At 43.8% G+C, this 24,300-nt stretch overlaps 1 protein-coding gene across 3 annotated transcripts in view; it reads right to left on the reverse strand.

Moving 5' to 3' along the window:
* Positions 1–24,300, reverse strand: part of LOC115203975 (netrin receptor UNC5D-like) — a 327,175-nt gene that overhangs the window by 33,854 nt on the left and 269,021 nt on the right. For 2 of the 3 annotated variants that reach the window (XM_029769118.1, XM_029769117.1), the window contains exons 5-11: positions 24,099–24,273; positions 21,271–21,438; positions 18,270–18,434; positions 17,025–17,057; positions 13,772–13,957; positions 1,604–2,011; positions 933–1,020 (exon numbers count right to left, since the gene is read on the reverse strand). In XM_029769118.1, coding sequence (XP_029624978.1) covers positions 933–1,020; positions 1,604–2,011; positions 13,772–13,957; positions 17,025–17,057; positions 18,270–18,434; positions 21,271–21,438; positions 24,099–24,273 — 1,223 coding nt within the window. The remainder of the gene's footprint in view (positions 1–932; positions 1,021–1,603; positions 2,012–13,771; positions 13,958–17,024; positions 17,058–18,269; positions 18,435–21,270; positions 21,439–24,098; positions 24,274–24,300) is intronic. The other variant, XM_029769119.1, reaches the window with a different exon arrangement.

A 24,300-nucleotide genomic window follows, 5' to 3' on the forward strand; every position in this document is an offset into this window, starting at 1 on the left:
GGAATCGCCTGCAGCAAGAGCAACATCATTGATATATACAGAGAAAAGAGTCGGCCCGAGAATTGAACCCTGTGGTACCCCCATAGAGACTGCCAGAGGTCTGGACAACATGCCCTCCGAATTGACACACTGAACTCTGTCTGCAAAGTAGTTGGTGAACCAGGCGAGGCAATCATTAGAAAAACCAAGGCTATTGAGTCTGCCGATAAAAATACGGTGATTGACAGAGTCGAAAGCCTTGGCCAGGTCGATGAAGACGGCTGCACAGTACTGTCTTTTATCGATGGTGTTTATGATATCGTTTAGTACCTTGAGCGTGGCTGAGGTGCACCCGTGACCGTCCGGGAAACCAGATTGCACAGTGGAGAAGGTACGGTGGGGTTCGAAATGGTCAGTGATCTGTTTACAAACTTGGCTTTCGAAGACTTTAGATAGGCAGGGCAGGATGGAAATAGGTCTGTAACTGTTTGGGTCTAGGGTGTCATTGTGTCATGTCCTTGAAGAGGGGGATGACCGCGGCAGCTTTCCAATCTTTTGGATCTCGGACGATACGAAAGAGAGGTTGAACAGGCTGGTAATAGGGGTTGCAACAATGGCGGCGGATAGTTTTAGTACCATACCACGGCATACCGCATCCTATACCATATTATGAAGCAACTTTTAATTGAGGAACCACTGTATGTGTGTGTGTGTGTGTGTGTGTGTGTGTCTGTGACAGTGAGTGAGTGAGCGAGCGAGTGTGTGGGTGTGTGTGCTTGCATACACCCGTGGGTGTGGGTGTTAATAAGTGGGAGAGATAGTGTGAGAAATAGGGAAAACAGGATGAGAGATGGAGTGAGATGAAGTGGTAGAATGAAAGAGAGAGCGATAAGAGGTAGAGAGGGAGGCAGGCAGCCTGATCCTCTGTGCCATATCTGTGTGCCGTGTTATACCTGCTGCTGTCGTCCTGGTTGATGACCATGTACATTTCCCAGGTAGTGTCCACAGCTATCCCCCCATGGGGCACCAACAGACTCACGCCTACAGACAGAGAGAGAAAGAGAGAGGAACAGAGGAGATGATCACAAGACACACGCACACGCTTGCACACATATGTGCATGCACACACACACACTACGATCTCACTCATCCACACACACTGCCCCACATTGCTGTCTCCTGTCCTTTGTGACACTTTAATCTACTGGCAAGTTAGATTAGCACTCTAGAGAGGAATTGTTTGTGGGCTCCAGTGTTGGTGGTAGTGTGTGTGTGTGTGTGTGTGTGTGTGTGTGTGTGTGTGTGTGTGTGTGTGTGTGTGTGTGTGTGTGTGTGTGTCTGTGTGTGGTGCACTGTTGGCAACATTGATTTGAGAGCCCCAGAGACCCTGACTGGCCTCTCTGACTGTCACCTGCACTAAATAGACCTGACACCCAGCAATGTGTGTGCGTACGTGCATGTGTGTGTGTGTGTATGTATCTCGTGATCCTCTCCTCTGTGCGTGTGTGCGCCTCTATGTATGTGGTATGTGGACCTGTGTGTGTGGAAGCCTTCAAACATCCATGCCTGTGTATGTGCGGGTTTGCATGTGTGGTACATTGCCCTTACGAACCACAACACTCACCTGTATTGGGCACCACCAGCCTCCCTCCCGCGTGTCCGAACACCCCGGCCGTCCTGAGTGGGGGCCTGGATGGCTTAGACGGTGCAAGGGGGCCGAGGAGGGTCTTCTCCCTCCTTCCTCTCAGGGTCCCCTCCAACCCCACACCGCTGTAGTCGGGCGCCAGTCCCCGGGGGAAGGTCTGGGGGTGGGCTTTCTGGGTGTGGTACTCGGCCCCCCTCTCTGACACACCCAGGGACACCATGAAAGAGGAGTGAACTTTGACCTTGAGGTCAGGCAGGGGGTCGAAGAGCGAAGGCTCCTGAGATATGAGTTCTTTATCCATGGAGTCCTGGAAGCAGATGGGGCTGGTGTAGGTCTGTGACACCGTTAGGTCCGGCTGCTGGGATGAGTTGATCAACAGGGGGTTGCCTGGAAAAGAGAGAATACATGACTGGTTGATTGGTTAAGTTATTTGTTGGATGATTGGTTGGTTGATTAGTTAATTGACAGACAAAAAGATATGGACAATGTGATTGATGACCTCTAGTCACAAACTGATTCCTAGCTATCATCACTGATGACCCCCAGTGGCTCTGAAAGGACTGGATTGACTAATAAATATAATCTTAAATTGCAATAAAGTGTAACTAAAAAGTGTAACTAAAAACTGAACAAAAAATATAGTGTACATAGTATAACGGAGATGTTCTGTTTCCAAAGCCAACACCTCATTTGGCCGCCTTTCCTTCCAATTCTCTGCTGACAATGACTGGAACGAATTGCAAAAATCACTGAAGTTGGAGACATATCTCCCTCACTAACTTTAAGCGTCAGCTGTCAGAGCAGCTTACCGATCACTGCAGCTGTACGCAGCCCATCTGTAAATTGCCCATCCAACCAACTACCTACCTCATCACCATATTTGTTTTTGTTTTTCTGCTCTTTTGCACACCAGTATTTCTACTTGCACATCCTCATCTGCACATATATCACTCCAGTGTAAATTGCTAAATTGTATTTACTTCGCCACTATTGGCCTATTTATTGCCTTACCCCCTTACTTAATTTGCACACACTGTATACAGATTTTTCTATTGTGCTATTGACTGTACATTTGTTTATACCATGTGTAATTATGTGTTGTTTTTGTCGCACTGCTTTGCTTTATCTTGGCCAGGTCGCAGTTGTAAATGAGAACTTGTTCTCAACTGGCCTACCTGGTTAAATAAAGGTAAAATAAAAACAATCCAAAAAATTGAAGTGGATTTAACAGGTGACATCAATAAGGTATCATAGCTTTCACCTGGATTCCAGCGCCATTCTTCTTTCAGGCAAGCCAATATCAGAACTGTGTCTGATGCTGCTAGCAGCGCAACAGTACACCAACCATGGGTAACCAATAGTTGGCATGCTGCTGTCAGCTATCCCCACAAAAATACTATAGTATACTATGGTATTAAAACCCATGTTGAAGTGTTGTATACACAACCAGTCTGTTAAGCAGATGTGTTTTCTGGGGTTTTCTGGGACAGTATCTGAAACCTCTGGACCTTCTCTTTCCAGGGCTCTCTTTCCTAAATCCCAGTCCTACAGTATAGAGCTCCAAATAGCCGCCTGATACGATAGATTAAGTTTTCCATATGCTACATATCCTTTGTCATGAACACGGAGACTCAGCTGCATTGAACCAAAACATTTTTTTTATTTTTTTTTATTTCACCTTTATTTAACTAGGCAAGTCAGTTAAGAACAAATTCTTATTTACAATGACGTCCTACCAAAAGGCAAAAGGTCTTTTACGGGGACGGGGGCTGGGATAAAAAAAAATATATATAGGACAAAACCCACATCACAACAAGAGAGAAACCACAACACTACATAAAGAGAGACTTAAGACAACAACATTGCACGGCAGCAACACATGACAACACAGCCTGGTAGCAACACAACAAGGCAGCAGCACAACATGGTAGAAGCACAAAACATGATACAAACATTATTGGGCACAGACAACAGCACAAAGGCAAGAATTTAGAGACAACTATACGTCACGTGAAGCAGCCACAACTGTGACATTCTTAATGTCCATGATTGAGTGTTTGAATGAAGAGACGGTGTGTTTTTTGTAGTTCGTTCCAGTGGCTAGCTGCAGCAAACTGAAAAGAGGAGTAACCCAGGGATGTGTGTGCTTTGCAGACCTTTAACAGAATGTGACCACCAGAACGGGTGTTGTATGTGGAGGATGAGGGCTGCAGTAGGTATCTCAGATAGGGTGAGTGAGGCCTTAAGAGGGTTTTATAAATAAGCATAAACCAGTGGCTCTTGCAACGGGTATACAGAGATAACCCGTTTACAGAGTATAGAGTGCAGTGATGTGTACTATAAGGAGCATTGGTGGCAAATCTGATGGCCGAATGGTAAAGAACATCTACGTAATCTAGCATGGGTAGGAAGGTCATCTGAATCAGGGTTAGTTTGGCAGCTGAGGTGAAAGAGGAGCAATTACGATAGAGGAAACCAAGTCTAGATTTAACCTTAGCCTGTAGCTTTGATATGTGCTGAGAGAACAGTGTACCATCTAGCCATACTCCCAAGTACATGTATGAGGTGACTTCCTCAAGCTCTAAACCCTCAGAGGTAGTAATCACACCAGTGGGGAGAGGGGCATTCTTCTTACCAAACCAGATGACCTTTGTTTTGGAGGTGTTCAGAACAAGGTTAAGGGCAGAGAAAGCTTGTTGGACACTAAGAAAGCGTTGTTGTAGAGCGTTTAACACAAAATCTGGGGAGGGGCCAGCTGAGTATAAAACTGTATCATCTGCATATAAATGGATGAGAGCTTCCTACTGCCTGAGCTATGTTGTTGATGTAAATTGAGAAGAGCGTGGGGCCTAGGATCGAGCCTTGAGGCACTCCCTCGGTGACAGGCAGTGGCTGAGACAGCAAATGTTCTAACTTTATACACTGCACTCTTTGAGAGAGGTAGTTAGCAAACCAGGCCAAAGACCCCTAAGAGACAGCAATACTCATTAGCCGGCCCACAAGAATGGAATGGTTTACCGTATCAAAACGTTGGCCAAGTCAATAAAAACAGCAGCACAACATTGCTTAGAATCAAAGGCAATGGTGACATCATTTAGGACCTTTAAGGTTGCAGTGACACATCCATAACCTGAGCGGAAACCAGATTGCATTCCAGAGAGAATACTATAGACATCAAGAAAGCCAGTCAGTTGATTATTGAGTTTTTTTCAACACTTTTGATAAATAAGGCAAAATAGAAATTGGCCTAGAACAATTAGGATCAGTTTGATCTCCCCCTTTAAATAACGGATGCACTGTGGCTGCCTTCCAAGCAATAGGAACCTCCCCAGAGAGAAGAGACAGGTTAAAAAGGTCAGAGATAGGCTTAGCGATGATAAGGGCTGCAACCTTAAAGAAGAAAGGATCTAAACTATCTGACCCAGATGTTTTTTTTGAACGGGGTATGGCAGTAGGTGCCAGGCACACCAGTTTGATTGTGTCAAGAACTGCAATTCTGCTACGTTTTTCATGCTCAACAGTTTCCTGTGTGTATCAAGAATGGTCCACCACCCAAAGCACATCCAGCCAACTTGACACAACTGTAGGAAGCATTGGAGTCAACATTAGCCAGCATCCCCATGGAATGCTTTCGACACCGAGTAGATTCCATGCCCCCAACGAATTGAGGCTGTTCTAGCTGAAAAAGGGAGTGCAACTCAATATTAGGAAGGTGTTATGTTTTGTAGATTCAGTGTATAGCGGCCGTTTTACAGGCTCCTGTTTTTTTGTTGGCATCGTAACTATTTTGAACATTCCAGCCAGTGTCTATTCCACAAGTTACCACCGGCTAAATCTAAGATGTTGAAATGCCTATTTACTCTGTTCCATCTGACTTTTGCAATCCACTGTCTCATCAGCCCAGCCAGGCAATTTATAAACTTGATCTCCACTATAAAAAGCATCTAGACACAATCTCACATTTCTTTTAGACCAACATTTTGTTGAGATTTTTATACATCTTGCTGTCTGTCTCTCCTACATTTTCAAATTCGATCTCCAGCTGTCCCATAGTAAGGAACGTGTCGGGAGTCGGGACGAGACAGACAGGCAGTCTGTCTCGTGTTTCTCAGCCAGTCTAAATCATGAATCAGCTGGCATCATTTTTATGGATATATATATAACCAAGTGCAGCTAGTTTGCAGTCTTTCCAGCTTCAGTTTGAAACTGTGTTGTTGGTTAGCTCCTCTGAACAACAGTGTTATGACAAGAGAGCACATTTTCTATGCCAGCCAAATACATGTCACTAGAAAACAGCTTAAACAAATGCAAATGCAGCTACTGATGTTTTTCTGGCTGCACTGTTTGATGTGACTGTAAGTTAGCCATTGTTGGCAAGCTAGAAAGCAAGGGATAAGAACATTACCAGCCAGCATGGCAATGGAACATTTAGAACGAACGACTGTCCATAGATACAGAACAAAAAGACTGAACGACTGGGTTGTTTGGCAACCGACCTGATAGAATGAATTACCAGCTGGCTTGGGTAGCAACCCTAGATTTGTGTCGGGACTATATCTTGTAGAAGGATGACATACTATGAATAAATTCATCAAAATAAAGTTTTTAATGACAATATGTCAATCATTATTTGAATATGTTGGTAACCTGTTGTATAAAAGTGATAATGCCCTTGAAGCTGGTGTTTAGAAGATATATTGGCACGGATCGTCTTGGGCCTAACAACACCTGTGCCAATATATCCTCCAAACACCGGCTTCTCTGGCATTATCACTTAAATGTACAATCACTGGAGAACTAATTGGATGAGCTCCGTTCGAGACTATCTTATTAACGGAACCTGAAGAACTGTAATATCTTATATTTTTTTGGAAACTTGGCTGAACAAAGACATGGATAATGTACAACTAGCTGGTTTTTCTATGCATCATTAGGACAGAACAGTAGTGATGGGTAAGCTCAAGGGGGTGGTGTGTCTTTGTTAACAACAGCTGGTGCGCAATCTCTAATATGAAGGAGTCAATTGACGTACACGTGCGTCACACGGTGACGTTATTTTGAATATTGAATAGCTCCCTGTGTGTTTATGCAAGACTTACCGTTTCTTGTAGTCGCTGCAGGTCAATCCCCTAAAGTTTGCGCCTATTCCATAACACGGAGCTTGTGAAAGCAGCCCTTTTCTACATATTTCTGGCCCTCCAAGAGATATGTAAGAAATGTATTTGTATTATGAAATATAATTGTATTTGTATTATGAAATATAATTGCATTTATTCCTGTTATCAATCAAGGTGAGACTGAACATCGACAAGGTGCAGGAGAAACAGGAGAGCTACCGGAGCAGAATCAAGAAGAGGGACCAAGTGCTACTACATCCGGGTGAGTTACTTGGTTTGGAAGAAGGACAAAAGGAAGGCGAGACCTGGGAAACCTTGCTGCTCTTTCGCTCTTAGCTGGGGTCAACATCTGTTAAGGTGAATATATAAAAAAGAAATCTACCTCTCCAAATGACTTTAGGACCACTGACTGTCCAAGCCCCCCAGGAGGTATCCCATCCACCAGAACCAGTGATTTCGGATCAGTCTGATTCTCTGTGCCCTGAGTTGGAGGGGGACCAGCTTGAGGTAGGCTATACCTTCCAAAAGTGTTGAAAAGTCTCCCATTAATAACACTGCACTAATCTCTCACATTTTCTCACAGTAAAGTGTAACCTGTGTTTTTGCATGTTTGTCTGTCTCCTACCCTGTTCCCATAAGCTCTGCTCCTGTTCTCCAGGACCTAGGGGTTCTTCCCAACACCCAGACATGGATCCACCTGATGTCCTCCATTACCAACCACCCTCCAACTTTTCATTACATCATCTACAGCTTTTTAATTGACATGTCGTTATCTGCTAAGAGTTTTCTTGCTCTATCATACTGGGCACATAATATGTGAGATACACAGATTAACTAAAAACACGAGCACTGCAAACACTCAGAACAAAGAGAGCAGCAGCGCCTGGACTTTGCAATCTCTTCAAGTCCCCTTTCCGAGACTGGCTCCTGTTGAGAACAAGTGACAGGCAGAACCTCCCACTCACACGGCAACCACCTCCTCAATATTCCACACACCAAAATTCTGTATTTTAGTCTATGATTGCCATGTGAGTGTACAAAAATCTGTGAAAATAAATCTGTCACAATAGTACCAAAAAATATAAAGGTTTGTGTTAAAATCTTAAATATTGCCAGGTTGATTTTCACAGCTGTTTCACAAGGTTTTCATTTTAGTAAGTTGTAAGGTATCCTTTGATGGTATTTATTTGTTCTACATTATTCATTGTTGTATCCTAGGACCTACAATAGATACATATATATTCAACCACAAGGGTGCACTAATGAGCTATGCGAGATAATTTTTTTTTAAAAAGTCTCTATTTTCCTTCTCTCTGCATTGTTGGGAAGGACCTGAAAGTAAGCATTTCACTGTTAGTCCACACCTGTTTACAAATTGTGACAATGAAAATGTGATTTGATTTATAGTGGTGTGCTAACTGTTAGTCATCAGTGGTCCAATAAGTGACACAGTGAATGTCCCCTTCTGAAAAAACCTACACTCGATCCCTCCCATGTCAACGACTACAGACCAGTATCCCTTCTTTCTTTTCTCTCCAAAACTCTTGAACGTGCCGTCCTTGGCCAGCTCTCCTGCTATCTCTCTCAGAATGACCTTCTTGATCCTAATCAGTCAGGTTTCAAGACTGGGCATTCAACTGAGACTGCTCTTCTCTGTGTCACGGAGGCTCTCCGCACTGCTAAAGCTAACTCTTTTTCCTCTGCTCTCATCCTTCTAGACCTATCTGCTGCCTTTGATACTGTGAACCATCAGATCCTCCTCTCCACCCTCTCCGAGTTGGGCATCTCCGGCGCGGCCCACGCTTGGATTGCGTCCTACCTGACAGGTCGCTCCTACCAGGTGGCGTGGCGAGAATCTGTCTCCGCACCACGCGCTCTCACCACTGGTGTCCCCCAGGGCTCTGTTCTAGGCCCTCTCCTATTCTCGCTATACACCAAGTCACTTGGCTCTGTCATATCCTCACATGGTCTCTCCTATCATTGCTATGCAGACGACACACAATTAATCTTCTCCTTTCCCCCTTCTGATAACCAGGCGGCGAATCGCATCTCTGCATGTCTGGCAGACATATCAGTGTGGATGACGGATCACCACCTCAAGCTGAACCTCGGCAAGACGGAGCTGCTCTTCCTCCCGGGGAAGGACTGCCCGTTCCATGATCTCGCCATCACGGTTGACAACTCCCTTGTGTCCTCCTCCCAGAGTGCTAAGAACCTTGGCGTGATCCTGGACAACACCCTGTCGTTCTCCACTAACATCAAGGCGGTGACCCGAACCTGTAGGTTCATGCTCTACAACATTCGCAGAGTACGACCCTGCCTCACACAGGAAGCGACGCAGGTCCTAATCCAGGCACTTGTCATCTCCCGTCTGGATTACTGCAACTCGCTGTTGGCTGGGCTCCCTGCCTGTGCCATTAAACCCCTACAACTCATCCAGAACGCCGCAGCCCGTCTGGTGTTCAACCTTCCCAAGTTCTCTCACGTCACCCCGCTCCTCCGCTCTCTCCACTGGCTTCCAGTTGAAGCTCGCATCCGCTACAAGACCATGGTGCTTGCCTACGGAGTTGTGAGGGGAACGGCACCTCCATACCTTCAGGCTCTGATCAGGCCCTACACCCAAACAAGGGCACTGCGTTCATCCACCTCTGGCCTGCTGGCCCCCCTACCTCTGAGGAAGCACGGTTCCTGCTCAGCCCAGTCCAAACTGTTCGCTGCTCTGGCACCCCAATGGTGGAACAAGCTCCCTCACGACGCCAGGACAGCGGAGTCAATCACCACCTTCCGGAGACACCTGAAACCCCACCTCTTTAAGGAATACCTGGGATAGGATAAAGTAATCCTTCTAACCCCCCCCCCCCCTTAAAAGATTTAGATGCACTATTGTAAAGTGGTTGTTCCACTGGATATCATAAGGTGAATGCACCAATTTGTAAGTCGCTCTGGATAAGAGCGTCTGCTAAATGACTTAAATGTAAATGTAAATGAATGTCAATTACGGCTGGAGGGCAAGTGGTCGTCACTAGTTACCACAGCCACAATTATGGCTAAACCCCACCTATTTCTACAATTTATCTTCTTAAAATATGATTTTAAACCTAAACTTAACGCTAACCTTAACCACACTGCTAACCTCATGCCTAACCCTTACCTGGCTGTGGTAACTACTGACAACCACAGCAAACCCTGGCAACAATTGTGTTAAACAACTTCCTGGTCTCAACGACAACAATCTCTTCACTATGGAAACTGGGATGCTAAAAACACCTCACCATGACAACGGGAAGTGCCTCAAAGTACTTGTCACTGCAATAGAGGTGTAACAAACACCCCTCCATAGCAACAACTATCTGTATAAAACTCTCCGCTAATGGCCAATAGAGAGTGAAATGAGCTAATGAGTGTGTGCGTTATAATTGAGAGAGATTCTTAAACTTTAAGCTTTGATTCCAACTTATGTTTCTTAGTGAGTTGGACTACTACATGAGACTTAAACAACTTACGGATCAAATCCCTTTAGCGGGGTCGATTTGACAACAGCCAGTGAAAGTGCAGGGCGCCAAATTCAAAACAGCAAAAATCTCATAATTAAAATTCCTCAAACATACAAGTATTATACACCATTTTAAAGATAAGATTCTCATTTATCCAACCACAGTGTCCGATTTAAAAAAGGCTTTACAGCGAAAGCACACCAAACGATTATGTTACGTCAGCACCTAGTCACAAAAAAACATACAGACATTTTCCAGCCAAAGAGGAGTCACACAAAGCAGAAATAGAGATAAAATGAATCACTAACCTTTGATGATCTTCATCAGATGGCACTCATAGGACTTCATGTTACACAATACATGTATGTTTTGTTCGATAAAGTTCATATTTATATCCAAAAATCGCAGTTTACATTGGCGCGTTATGTTCAGTAATGTTTGCCTCCAAAACCTCCAGTGACTTTGCAGAGAGCCACATCAATTTACAGAAATACTTATCATAAACTTTGATAAAATATACAAGTGTTATGCACAGAATTAAAGATACACTTCTCCTTAATGCAACCGCTGTATCCGATTTCAAAAAAGCTTCACGGCGAAAGCACACTTTGCAATAATCTGAGTACAGCGCTCAGACACCAAAAGAAGCTATACAGATACCCGCCATGTTGTGCAGTCAACAAAAGTCAGAAATAGAGTTATAAATATACACTTATCTTTGATGATCTTCATCGGAATGCACTCCCAGGAATCCCAGTTCCACAATAAATGTTTGTTTTGTTCGATAAAGTTAATCTTTATCTCCAAATACCTCCATTTTGTTCGCGCTTACTAAGTTTGTAGAAACATGTCAAACGATGTATAGAATCAATCTTTAGGATGTCTTTATCATAAATCTTCAACCGGACAATTCCTTTCTCTTTCGGAATGAAGATGAACTCAGCTCGCTCCCAAGGCCGCACGCGTGACTGAGCTCATGCCTTTTTTTCAGATACCTGACTCCATATGCTCTTATTCTCTCCCCATTCACAGTAGAAGCCTGGAACAACGTTCTAAAGACTGTTGTCATCCAGTGGAAGCCTTAGGTTGTGCAATATGACCCCACAGACACTGTATATTGGATAGGGAATCACTTGAAAAACTACAAGCCTCAGATTTCCCACTTCCTGGTTGGATTTTTCTCAGGTTTTCGCCCGCCATATGAGTTCTGTTATACTCACAGACATCATTCAAACAGTTTTAGATATTTCAGAGTGTTTTCTATCCAAATCTAATAATACTAATAATATGCATATCCTAGCTTCTGGGCCTGAGTAGCAGGCAGTTTACTCTGGGCACGCTTTTCATCCGGACGTGAAAATACTGCTCCCTATCCCTAAGAGGTAGCTACTAAGAATACACAGAAACTTGTGCACCAAAGCTGAGTAAATGGTTTTATTTATTGAACCTTTATTTAACTAGGCAAGCCAGTTAAGAACAAATTCTTATTTACAATGACGGCCTACCTCGGCCAAACACTAAACCGGACGACGCTGGGCCAATTGCGTGCCGCCCTATGGGACTCCCAATCACAGCCGGTTGTGATACAGTCTGGAATCAAACCAGGGTCTGTAGTGATGCCTCTAGCACGAAGATGCAGTGCCTTAGACCGCTGCGCCACTCGGGAGCCAAATGGTTGATCAGATGGGAAAACTGAGGCTTGGTGCGACTATACATTTGTAAATCCTTAATAAAAACATAACCATTCTATCAGATCTTTCAGCACTCTGACGGAGTGGACGTTAGACAAAAATCTGAGTTGATGTTTTAAGGAGATTTTTCTTATCTGTGGCATACACAGTAGCAATTTAGTTTTTCTTCAGTTGCTTTATGACTCTTAAACCTAATTAAATGTAACATATTTTAACCAAAATTCATATTCTATTAGTGATTCCAATATTGTTTGTTTACATCTATCAAAAGTAGAGAACTTTCCAGACCATGAGTGGTCTTGTTGTGCTACATGTAATGAGGACATGAATAAGGGGTCCTTATGGTATAGATGACCCTGCTCAGTCCTGATTCATTTAGGATTTTATACAAATCTGACAGAGTTTACCAAATCTCCATAGTCATGGAGCATAAAGGCATAAAGCCGACATGGAAATTAATAATATAGAAAAATAAAGTTTCCCTGCAAGACAACGATTGTCCTGACATTCAAGCAAATTTCCTGTAATAAAAAACAAGTAACTCATGGCTTATGAGGTGTTCATATACTTTCTGGGGGGCCCAACCTCCGGGGGAACCTCAACGCCAGTGTCTACTGACCATGTTTGAGTAGCCACTACTCAATTTATTTAAAGAGAAAGGCAGTTACTTTTTACAGTGTGTGTGTGTGTGTATTACTCCAATTCTCTGGGAGGACAGAGGCCCAAATAAGGGGTCTTAGCTTTCACCTGGATTCATCTGGTCAGTCTATGTCATTGAAAGAGTTCCTCATGTTTTATACACTCAGTGTAGAGCAGATATATATATAGGTAACTTCCAAAATAATGGAAACACTTGAGTGAATGAGGGGTACAAATTATATTGAAAACAGGTGCTTCCACACAGGTGTGGTTCCTGAGTTAATTAAGCAATTAACATCCTATCATGTTTAGGGTCATGTATACAAATGCTGGGTAGGCCATTATTTTGGCTACCATGGCTATGCTCCCATAGGATGACAATGCCCCCATCCACAGGGAACGAGTGGTCACTGAATTGTTTGATGAGCATGGAAATGATGTAAACCATATGCCATGGCCGTCTCAATCACCAGATCTCAACCCAATTGAACACTTATGGGAGATTCTGGAGCAGCACCTGAGACAGCGTTTCCCCCCATCATCAACACCATGGAGGTGCTGAACAGTTGGGGGGAGGTGTGTTTGTGTGTGTGTGTGTGTGTGTGTGTGTGTGTGTGTGTGTGTGTGTGTGTGTGTGTGTGTGTGTGTGTGTGTGTGTGTGTGAGAGAGAGAGAGAGAGATTGTCTGGAAGAGAGAGACAAGATCATGAGAAATGAGAGCTGTGTCTGGTCTCTGCTCCACTCCACTCCAGACAGGATGAGAGAGAGAGAGAGACAGAAAGAGAGCAAAAGCGAGAGGGAGAGAGAGGGAGAACGATAGAGAGAGAGACAGATAAGTTAGACAGTGCTGACACCACCCTACTGTGTCACTGAGCAAACCAAACACAACCTTGCTGTTGAACACAAGGACTTTTTTAAATGAAGTAATTAAACACACATCGATTGAATGGAGCGCAAAGTAACCACCAAGGACAGTCAGTCACACACACTGAGCTTCTGTTGGACCACAGCAATGTGTGTCTTGAGCAGTGTAAGTGTGTGTCTTTCTGCTTCAACTTGGCGTGTGTATGTGTGTGTGTGTGTATGTGTGCCCCTCCCTGGCTCATCTTATCCAAAGTTCATGTGTGTTCAGCTGTGTGTTTGTGTCTCTGTGTGTCTGTGTGTGTATATGTGTGTCTGTCTGTCTGTTTGTGTTCTCTGAGCTCACCTTGGCAGGCGGTCTTGAAGCTAAAGGACTGAAAGCCCCCAGTGAGGGCGGAGGAGTCAATGACGTCCACACCGTACTCGCTCTGGTTCCTCCGGTAGAGGGTCACTGCCACAATCAACACCACCACAGTCACCACCCCTGCCGCCAGGCCCGAATACAGCGCTACGTCACTGCTAACCTCCAGACCTGGGGGGGGGGGTGAGAGAGCGAGAGATACTTTAATCAAAGTATAAACATCAGAGAAAAAGACAAGGTATCAACTCAGAGCTATATTCAGAGTAGAATTCAGAAGGTCATATTATAATAGTGTTATATGGGCCTAATGATGGTAGGGTCAAGTCAAGTGGCATCTATAGTTCTTGCTATACTGGCCAGACCAACACAACTTTCACTGCTGCACAAAGTTTGCACCTCATTTTAAAATATGTTGAATTAAAACGCTTTGGGAGAGGCACAGTAAAGTCATGTTTACCCCAAACTTTCACAGTAACCTCTCTAAATGCGCTTCTCCTGAAAACTTCTAAGGTACTACTGAAAAATTTCTAGCAGGAGTTATTTCTGGGCAGAAACATTCCAGGTTTCAACCTGCTTCCTTCTGTGGCTTATTGTTCTCAATTTCCTGTCACCTCACTCCGCTGTGGTGCGGTATTTCCCCCCACTGCATCCTGTTAATGCACTAATGAGGAAGCTTGCTAGGAAAGTCGTCCTAATCACCCCAGCACCTCTGGTGTGTCAGACACACACATATGCACACACACATATATGCACACGCACACAACTAGGATTCTAATCAAGCCCAGCACCTGACTGTCATCTCAAAGGGCTGTTTCGCTCTGGAATCACTCGGAAGGCTCTTAAGCGTTCTACTGGGATATTGTGTACGGCGTTCACTCACTGTTCTAGAATATAGAATTCCTCTAGAATTCAAGAGGCACCTATGACATTTATGCCAAAACATTTTGACATAAATATTCCACATTGACTGACCTTCATCTCTTAAAGTAATGATGGACTGTCGTTTCTCTTTGCTTATCTGAGCTGTTCTTGCCATAATATGGACTTGGTATTTTACCAAATAGGGCTATGCTGTATACCACCCCTACCTTGTCACAACAGAACTAATTGGCTCATATGCATTCCAGGTGACTACTTCATGAAGCTGGTTGAGAGAATGCCAAGAGTGTGCAAAGCTGTCATCAAGGCAAAGGGTGGCTACTTTGAAGAATCTCAACACTGTTTAACACTTTTTGAGTTACTACATGATTCCATATGTGTTATTTCATAGTTTTGATGTCTTCACTATTATTCTACAATGTAGAAAATAGTAAAAATAAAGAAAAACCCTTGAATGAGTAGGCGTGTCCAAACTTTTGACAGGTACTGTATATGGTAGAGACATAGGGTTTGGACTATTGTTTTTCTGACACAATTCTCTATTGATTTGTATAAGCCTTGAATGAATTAATCATTTTATGGGTGAACACCCTATATTGTGACAAGACCAGTTCATTAAATTAGCTCATCTGCGATGATTATGCTGTATCCGGTCCCACCAGTACACCACAACAGATTTTTAAAAAGTTTGTGTGTGTGTAAAGAGAAGCACTGCTGGCTTAGCTTGTTCTCCAAAGATAATGAGATCTGCACAGGAACAGGACTGAGAAAATCGCTAAGTAGACTGAAGCTCCAAGAAAAGGAGCATTTGCCAAAATATGCAAAAGAGGCATTAGCAGCTAAAAGTGGCAGGTTAATTGGGGGCTCGCTAAGTTTTGGCAGACTGGCTGACTGGCTGCGTCTTTTTCCCTCACTCCCACGAATAAGAAAACAAAACTAAAACTGTGACAGTTGTGGTGTCACAAATAAAAATGTGACAGTTGTGGTGTCACAAGTAATTGGCATTAAAATAGCATTTTATGATTAAGATCATTATTTTGATGGCGTTCATCGTGATAATAAGGCTTCTTGTATAGGTTGTTATCAATAAAAAGACACAATTAGGTGCAGAGCGTTTGATTTGCCTGCTGGGGGACAAGGAGATCCTAGCTCTGCTAAAACCATTGACAACTGCATGCCATTTTCAAAGGATTGTTTAATAAATGTTAACTATTTGGTTGTAGACCTCCCGAAGGCCCTGCATCGCAGTGCTAGCTGTGCCACAAGAGATTCTGGGTCCAGGCTCTGCTGCAACCGGGCCGTGACCGGGAGACCCATGGGGCAGTGCACAATTGGCCCAGCGTCGTCCGTGTTAGGGGAAGGTTTTGCCGGCAGGGATGTCCTTGTCCCATCGCGCACTAGTGACTCGTGTGGCTGGCCGGGCGCAGTGGACGCTGACACGGTCGCCAGGTGTACGGTGTTTCCTCCGACAGATTGGTGCGGCTAGCTTCCGGGTTAGGTGGGAATTGTGTCAAGAAGCAGTGTGCCTTGGCTGGGTTGTGTTTCGGAGGAAGCACAGGTCTCTCGACCTTCGCCTCTCCCGAGTCCGTACTTGGTACATCCGACGTAATTGTATACGACGAAATTGGGGAGAAAAAGGGGTCCATTTTTTAAATAAAATTAAGAATTAAAAAGAATAATAATATTTGGTTGTAATATCATCACCTCTCGAAAAGCATAAATCAGAAATACACATTTCCGTTTATTCCATTCAAAACAATTGCGCACATTTACAGTCACTCTATCATCAGAGTTAAACAGCAGTAACTGCATGCTTTTCATGACTAGTAAACATCAATTGATCATGTCACTTCAGATACGTGAGGGTAGCCTGACAATATCTCTCAATATTGGCCACCATTAACTGGATATTTGAGTGATATAAAATCAAATGAACTATACCTGAGTGGTTTAGGTTATTTCCCCATCCTTTGTGGGCTCTGCCTGTCAAGCAGCAGAAGGGCGCGTTTGCCAACGTTCTGTTAGCTGGTAATGTTTACAAGCTACCTGTAGAAACTTTGTTCAGTTGGCTAAACATAGTGGTAAGTAGATCCATTTCAATTGAGGAAACTACATTAACGGTGTAGTTAATAACGATAGGATAATGATGCTGGTGGAAAGATAATGTTCAATATTGGTGATATGATCATGTTAGTGGGAATAATGGATCTGGCTCATGATGTTGGAGTTTTGGGTTGGAGAGTTGTATCTGTCAGAGGTGGCATGACAACATATAATGGCTGTTATAGCAGAGTAGCCACAGTGGTTTTAGTGTGCTACATTGTGTTCTAAAGTAGGATGGTGGTTGGGGAGAACTCACCCTGTGGCTTGGCGTCGTGTAGCAGCTTTCGATCTGCAAAGACACAGAGACACCATGTCATTTCACTTCTACTTGAATGGAATAATACAGGATGTAACCTGCAGTTGTTTTACAATGAGCACCCTTAAGTGTGCGCATGTACAAAATGTGTGTGTGTGTGTTTGTCGTGGTGGTGAGATTGGCCTAGTGATAATACTCTTTATGACACAGGGAGTGTATGCGTGTGCGCGCACGTGTGTACATGCCCAAATGTGATTATGATCACAATGTGTGTGTCTCACGGTAGTGAGATTGGCTCGGTGATAGGATTTTCTATCACCCAGGGATTGTATCGAGTGCGTGTGTCTGTGTGTGTGTGAGTGGATATTGACGTGAAGAACATAAGGCTGATTGTCTTCCCGCGTCTCCCTCAGGGAGGATGAGAACGGATGGATGATTAAAAAAATAACTTGAGAAAATATGGGCATCAGAAGAATTAAGAAATAAGTATGGACTTCCATCCAGTGTGTGAATTACGGGGGGGGGCATGAACTCATGAGACATGAGCTCCCCTATATGTAACAAAAGTCAAACTTTGGGGGGGCGGGTTCTAAGTTAATCATTCTCCTATTCTCTCATTTGTATTCCTCAATGTCATTACACTGTTTGGTGTTTTATAACTAATGTGCACTGTTTGGATGCTGGAATTATTTGGGAGTGGACTGTGTTATGAACGTGCACAGGTAGCCTACTTTTTGAAGTGACAATCAGATGACATTCATCATGACTGGTTGTGTTCATGCCACAATAAAAGGTAAGACATTTTTACTGCTAAAATACACGTCTTTACTTAGGCCCATAAAGCGTTTTATACAAAATAAAAATACTAAGTCCCCTGAAAAAAAGCCCTCGAATGTCACGATGTAATTGAAACTCTGCTTCCATCCCATGCTGTCAAGGCACATGGCAGATACTGTATGTGGTTCACTGCTTATGGCAGCACTAAGGAACTAAGGATGGATTTGTCCACAGCACTGCTGGTGTTATAACTGGAAACAAGCCAGCCAATAGAAGACTACTGTGTCTTTGGCAATGTTTTAATTCTCAACAAAATAAGTGTGGTATTGACGATGATGATGACGATAATGATGATGGTGATCCCAATGATGAACATTCTGCCGATCACAAAGACGATGATGGTGAAGATTATAATGAAGATTTGAATGACACTATCTACCAGATGAAGCTGCATGTGACATTACTCACTCTGAGTGCAGAGGCCCCCGGTGCAGTTATCTGTTCCCAGGGTGGCCCCGTCACACCGCCTGCCTCCATGTTTAGGCTCCGGGGCTGTACATTCTCTGCTGCGCTGCCTCGCACATTCCGCATTGCACACCGTCCATTCTGTCCACTCTCCCCAGCCACCATCCACTGAGAGGGAAGGTAGGGTTAAAGAAACGCGCGCACACACACAAAGAGGCACACACACAGGACCTTAGACCCAACACATATCATAAATTCCTAGAGTTAGCAAACAGCTGAGCGGAACATAACTGCCCCCTCACAATTGGTTTATGGACCTTACCGATAGTGCACATACAATGGACCCTCCCTATAGCCCACCACACAAAACCCCCTCTTCTTTCTCTCCAGGGCTAACATTAGAGAAATACCATGTTATGTTCTATCCTGGTGCTGACTCAAGCCAGAAAAGACAGTTTTCTTTTTGTCTTGTTCCATCAAGTCTCCTTTACCACCTTACCAATTCCATAGGTTTTCAAGGTTTCCCTTTGCCTTGCTAATCTAAATGCAAATGCTGTGTTTGCACGCTGGCTGAGACTCAAAGAGAGAGAAAGTCTTGTGGAGGAGAGAGAGTTGAGAGAAAGGGGAAGAGAGAGAACAAGAGAGAGGATGAGAGAGAGAGAGAAAAATAGAGAGAGAAAGAGAGGCTTATGGAAGAGAAAGAGAGGAAAGAGAGAGAGAGAGAGCAAGAGAGAATTAGAGAGGGAGAATGAGAGGGAGAAGGAGAGAGAGAAGAGTGGTTGAGATGAATGGAGATTGTGTTGACGGGAGAATGCTGCCCTCGCCAGATAACTTTTTCCCTTTTCTCCAACACGACGACTGTTTCCCTGGTGATTGGTACGGTGGTCTGAAACCATACATTTCACTGCATGTAGAGGAACACTTGGACAGCGCTGATTAGACAGATGCTCTGATAACGGGCACCACTCCCTCTCTCTTGCTCTGTCTTTCTTTCACTTTCTCTGTAAGCGCTATTCTAAATCCTTCTGTTGTTGACTATCCTGCACTCAAGTGTCACGATCATCATAATGATTGGACCAAGGCGCAGTGTGAGTAGCGTTCCACATCCTTATTATAAAGTGAAACTTCAGCAAAATAAAAAAAACAACAATAAATGATCAAACGAAACGTGAAGACAGTGAAGTGCAAATAGGCACCTACACAAAAACAAGATCCCACAAAACACAGTGGGGAAATGGCTGCCTAAATATGATCCCCAATCAGAGACAACGCTAAACAGCTGCCTCTGATTGGGAACCATACCAAGCATACCAACATAGAAATAAACAACATAGAACACCCCCAGTCACGCCCTGACCTACTATACCATAGCGAACCAAGGGCTCTCTATGGTCAGGGCATGACATCAAGTTCCTTTTCTCTTTCTCCCTTTTCTCTTTAACTCTGCTTCACTTTTTCTTATCCTTTTTCTTTTCAAGTTTCAAGTTCTATTGTCACATGCACAAGTACAAGGAAATGCCTTTCTTGCAAGCTCTTTCCCAACAATGCAGTAATGTCAGTAGTACAATAAATTAAAGTAGAACAAAAACACACAAGAAATATAAATTAGAAGAGAACAAGAAAGTAAGTAAGCTATATACAGGGTCAGTTCCAGGGTCAGAGCCAATACCATATTTACAATGTACAAGGATACTGGAGGGGTAGGGGTAAATATGTATAGGGGTATGGTGATTAGGCATCAACATATACAGTTGAAGTCGGAAGTTTACATACACTTAGGTTGGAGTCATTAAAACTCGTTTTTCAACCACTCCACACATTTCTTCTTAACAAACTATAGTTTTGGCAAGTCGGTTAGGACATCTACTTTGTGCATGACACAAGTAATTTTTCCAACAATAGTTGGACAGATTATTTCACTTATAATTCACTGTATCACAGTTCCAGTTCGTCAGAAGTTTACATACACTAAATTGACTGTGGCTTTAAACAGCTTGGAAAATTTGCATGGAATAGGCTTAATTTCTCAGAACAAGATAGACTGATGAGGTTCAGAAGAAAGTCCTTTGTTTCTGGCCATTTTGAGCCTGTTATCGAACCCACAAATGCTTATGCTCCAGATACTCAACTAGTCTAAAGGCCAGTTTTATTGCTTCTTTAATCAGAACAACAGTTTTCAGCTGTGCTAACATAATTGCAAAAGGGTTTTCTAATGATCAATTAGCCTTTTAAAATGATAATCTTGGATTAGCTAGCACACCGTGTCATTGGAACACAGGAGTGATGGTTGCTGATAATGTACGACTATGTAGATATTCCATTACAATTCAGCCGTTTCCAACTACAATAGTCATTTACAAAATGTCTACACTGTATTTCTGATCAATTTGATGTTATTTTAATGGACAAAAAATATGCTTTTCTTTCAAAAACAAGGACATTTCTAAGTGACTTTTGAACGGTGGTGTATATATTAGGGTCAATGCAGATAGTCCGTTTAGACATTTTGTTATCAATTTGCAGTCTTATGTCTTGGGGATAGAAGCTGTTCAGAAGCCTGTTGGTGTCAGACTTGTTGCTCCGGTACCGTTGGCCGTGCGGAAGCAGACAGAACAGTCTATGGCTTGGGTGGCTGGAGTCTTTTTCTGGTTCTTTCCTTTCATACCGCATGATATTCTTTATCCATGTTCACACTCTTCTAATCTTCTCCCTCTCTCGCCCTCTCTCACCCTCTCTCTCTAGCCATGTCTCTCTCTCTCTCTCTTCTCTCTAGCCATGTCTCTCTCTCTCTCCGTCTCTCTCGGAGGGGAGAAATGGGGTCAGACGATAAAAGCGGTTTATGAAAGCGGTTTGTAGGGAAATTATCCTAACAGCAGCAGGGGAGCCCACCTCCTCCTTGGAGAGGAGTGCTGTCATAATACAGATTGCTTTGACAAATAATGCAACCTTACAACAAACATATCCCCCCTCCCAGACAGTCAGATAGCCAGATAGACAAACAGACCTGGGCAGAGGGCATTACAGGTACTCTTCTGGACAGACATGCCCTCGCAGAAGGTGCCCCCGTTGAGAGGGGCGGGGTTGGTGCAGGTACGGGAGCGTTTCTGGACCCCCCGCCCACAGCGCACGTTACAGGCGGACCAGTCTGTCCACAGTGACCACCCTCCGTTCACTGGAGAGATGGACAAAGGGGGAGAAGGAGGGAGGAAGTAGAGGGAGAGATGGAAAAGAGACGAAGGAGATGGGAAGGAGGTCGAAGGAGAAGGATAGAAGGAGAGAGAGAAGAACAGGGAGAGAAAAAGAGAGGGGGGAAAAAGGAGAGAAGCATGTAAAATGTAACATGACAGCAGAGTATGTGGAGGGAAGAGTAAAAACCTCCACACACACACAGGCTAACTGCCTAAAACACAGGAGTGTGAAAGGTCAAGAAACCAAAGGCATGTCAGAGAGGTGAAGCATTCTACTCATCTCTCTCTCTCTCTCTCTCTCTCTCTCTCTCTCTCTCTCTCTCTCTCTCTCTCTCTCTCTCTCTCTCTCTCTCTCTCTCTCAGATGTGCTGGGCTCAAAAGCAGCTGAGAGATTTACTGATTATGAGTCCATTGATCATCATTCATCATCAGACAGGAAACACATGTCAGTGTGAGAACACATTACTCCACTACACCTGTCTGTCTTGTCTGTAGGCTCTCTCTCCCAGCAGGGCCTCCAGGCACATCATTAACATGACAGGCAGTCAGGTACACTATATATACAAATGTATGTGGACAACGGCTCAGCAGTGAAGTGGTAGGCCACACAAACTCACAGAACGGGACCACCGAGTGCTGAAGCATGTAAAAGTCGTCTGTCCTCGGTTGCAACACTCACTACCGAGTTCCAAACTACCTCTGGAAGCAACGTCAGCACAAGAACTGTTTGTCTGGAGCTTCATGAAATGGGTTTCCATGGCTGAGCAGCCGCACACAAGCCTAAGATCACCATGTGCAATGCCAAGCGCCGGCTGGAGTGGTGTAAAGCTCGCCGCCATTGGACTCTGGAGCAGTGAAAACACGTTCTCTGGAGTGATGAATCACGCTTCACCATCTGGCAGTCCGACGGAATAATCTGGGTTTGGCGGATGCCAGGAGAATGCTACCTGCCCCAATTGCATAGTGCCAACTGTATAGTTTGGTGGAGGAGGAATAATAGTCTGGGGACGTTTTTCATGGTTCGGGCTAGGCCCTTTAGTTCAAGTGAAGGTAAATCTTAATGCTACAGCATACAATTACATTCTAGACGTTTCTTGGCTTCCAACTTTGTGGCAACATTTTGGGGAAGGCCCTTTCCTGTTTCAGCATGGTCCATACAGAAATGGTTTGTCGAGATCGGTGTGGAAGAACTTGACTGGCTTACACAGAGCCTAATCGTCCAACATCAGTGCCCGACCTCACTACTACTCTTGTGGCTGAATGTAAGCGAGTCCCTGCAGCAATGTTCCAACATCTAGTGGAAAGCCTTCCAAGAAGAGTGGAGGCTGTTATAGTAGCAAAGGGCAGACCAACTCCATATTAATGCCTATGATTTTGGAATGAGATGTTTGACGACCAGGTGTCCACATACCAAGTAGTTTAGCTACACTGATGACTGATAGGCCTCAACAGGTTCTGTGTATAGACAAAAACAGTATCTGGATTTCCAGCTGTCTTAATGACTGTCGGTGTGGTGATTAGGTCTCATTGACACAGAGGAGGAGGTTTTGAACTAGCAAAGCGGGTTTGAGAGAGGGAATGAATAAATAAGAGAAGAGAAAAATAGATCATATTCAGAGAGATGTTTCATGAGGTTTAATTAATGAGATTGTATCGTTGTCTTTCTATTCACACAGTCCTGTGGAGTTATGATAGGTGCTAGCTATTGCCTTTTTCGGTTCCTATCACTCTTTCCTTCCTTCCTACAGTACGAGCCTGCGAAAGCACAAGCAACAGAGAATACTAGCCTCCAGGTAGCTAGCAGGCACGCAACTGAGGAGTTTTGACAGCTTATGTCAAAGCCTTCCCCATGTCTTTAAATGTCTCGTTTGGTTTAAACTCAACAAGGAAGTTGCTCATCACATGCCCGTCACAAGATGGAACATAACACCAAGACATGTCAGCTTCTGACTGCTATTAACACCTACTGCTGTCTGCTGCCTATGAGAGACTGATTGGAGAAAATGAATTGAAAGAAGGCAGAAAACATCTTCTTCAGATACATGTCAAGAGAAAGGAGACGCTAACAATGTGAAAATGCATGTGGAACTATGCAGGTACATTAAAAGAAATAAGAAAAAAAATACAACAAAGATCTGACAGGCTACAACGAATGACAGAAAAATACAAAGGCTGAGTGTAAATTAGGAGAGAGAATACAAGGGATGTTGTTTGTAAGGAAAATTCTCACATAATATCCATGAATTGTGTGTCAAAATAGGACAACTCTGTATGGTTTATTTGTTGTACTTTGTGTCTGACTACACTGACTTAGTGAAATAATTGAACACCCATCAAAATCAAGTTGCGCTTGATTGAGCTTGCCTTTGTGCAATGGACCTAATTAGAATAGTCCCAAAAGTGAAAACGCTGTCTGTCTCTCAAGACAGACTCAATCAAATGCTCAAAGTAATCGAAATAAATGGTTTTCTCTATAAGGTCTGCTGCATAGGGAAAGGTAGTATTCATTAGGTACGAAATAGAGTAAAGCAGACTGAAACAAGGACGGGCTACCTGAAGTTGTCCAATAAGAAATGCTAATTGCACAATGTTTTGAAATGTTTTGCTACGGTGTGTCCTAATGAATACAACCCAGTTGTCTTACCAAATACGACCACAGTGGCGGTGAGGCTGCGTCTCTTGGCCACGATGTTGCTGGCCAGACACGTGTAGTTTCCCGAGTCAGACAAACGCGCCTTCTGGATGATCAGGTTGTGGTCCGCTCGCGTGTTGATATTCCCATCCGAGCCCACCGGCTCCTCATTCTTCAACCACTCCACCTAGAACAACAGAGATTAATAAGGAGT

The sequence above is a fragment of the Salmo trutta genome, chromosome 12 (genome assembly GCF_901001165.1).
Source record: "Salmo trutta chromosome 12, fSalTru1.1, whole genome shotgun sequence".
NCBI classification, from domain to species: Eukaryota; Metazoa; Chordata; class Actinopteri; order Salmoniformes; family Salmonidae; genus Salmo; species Salmo trutta.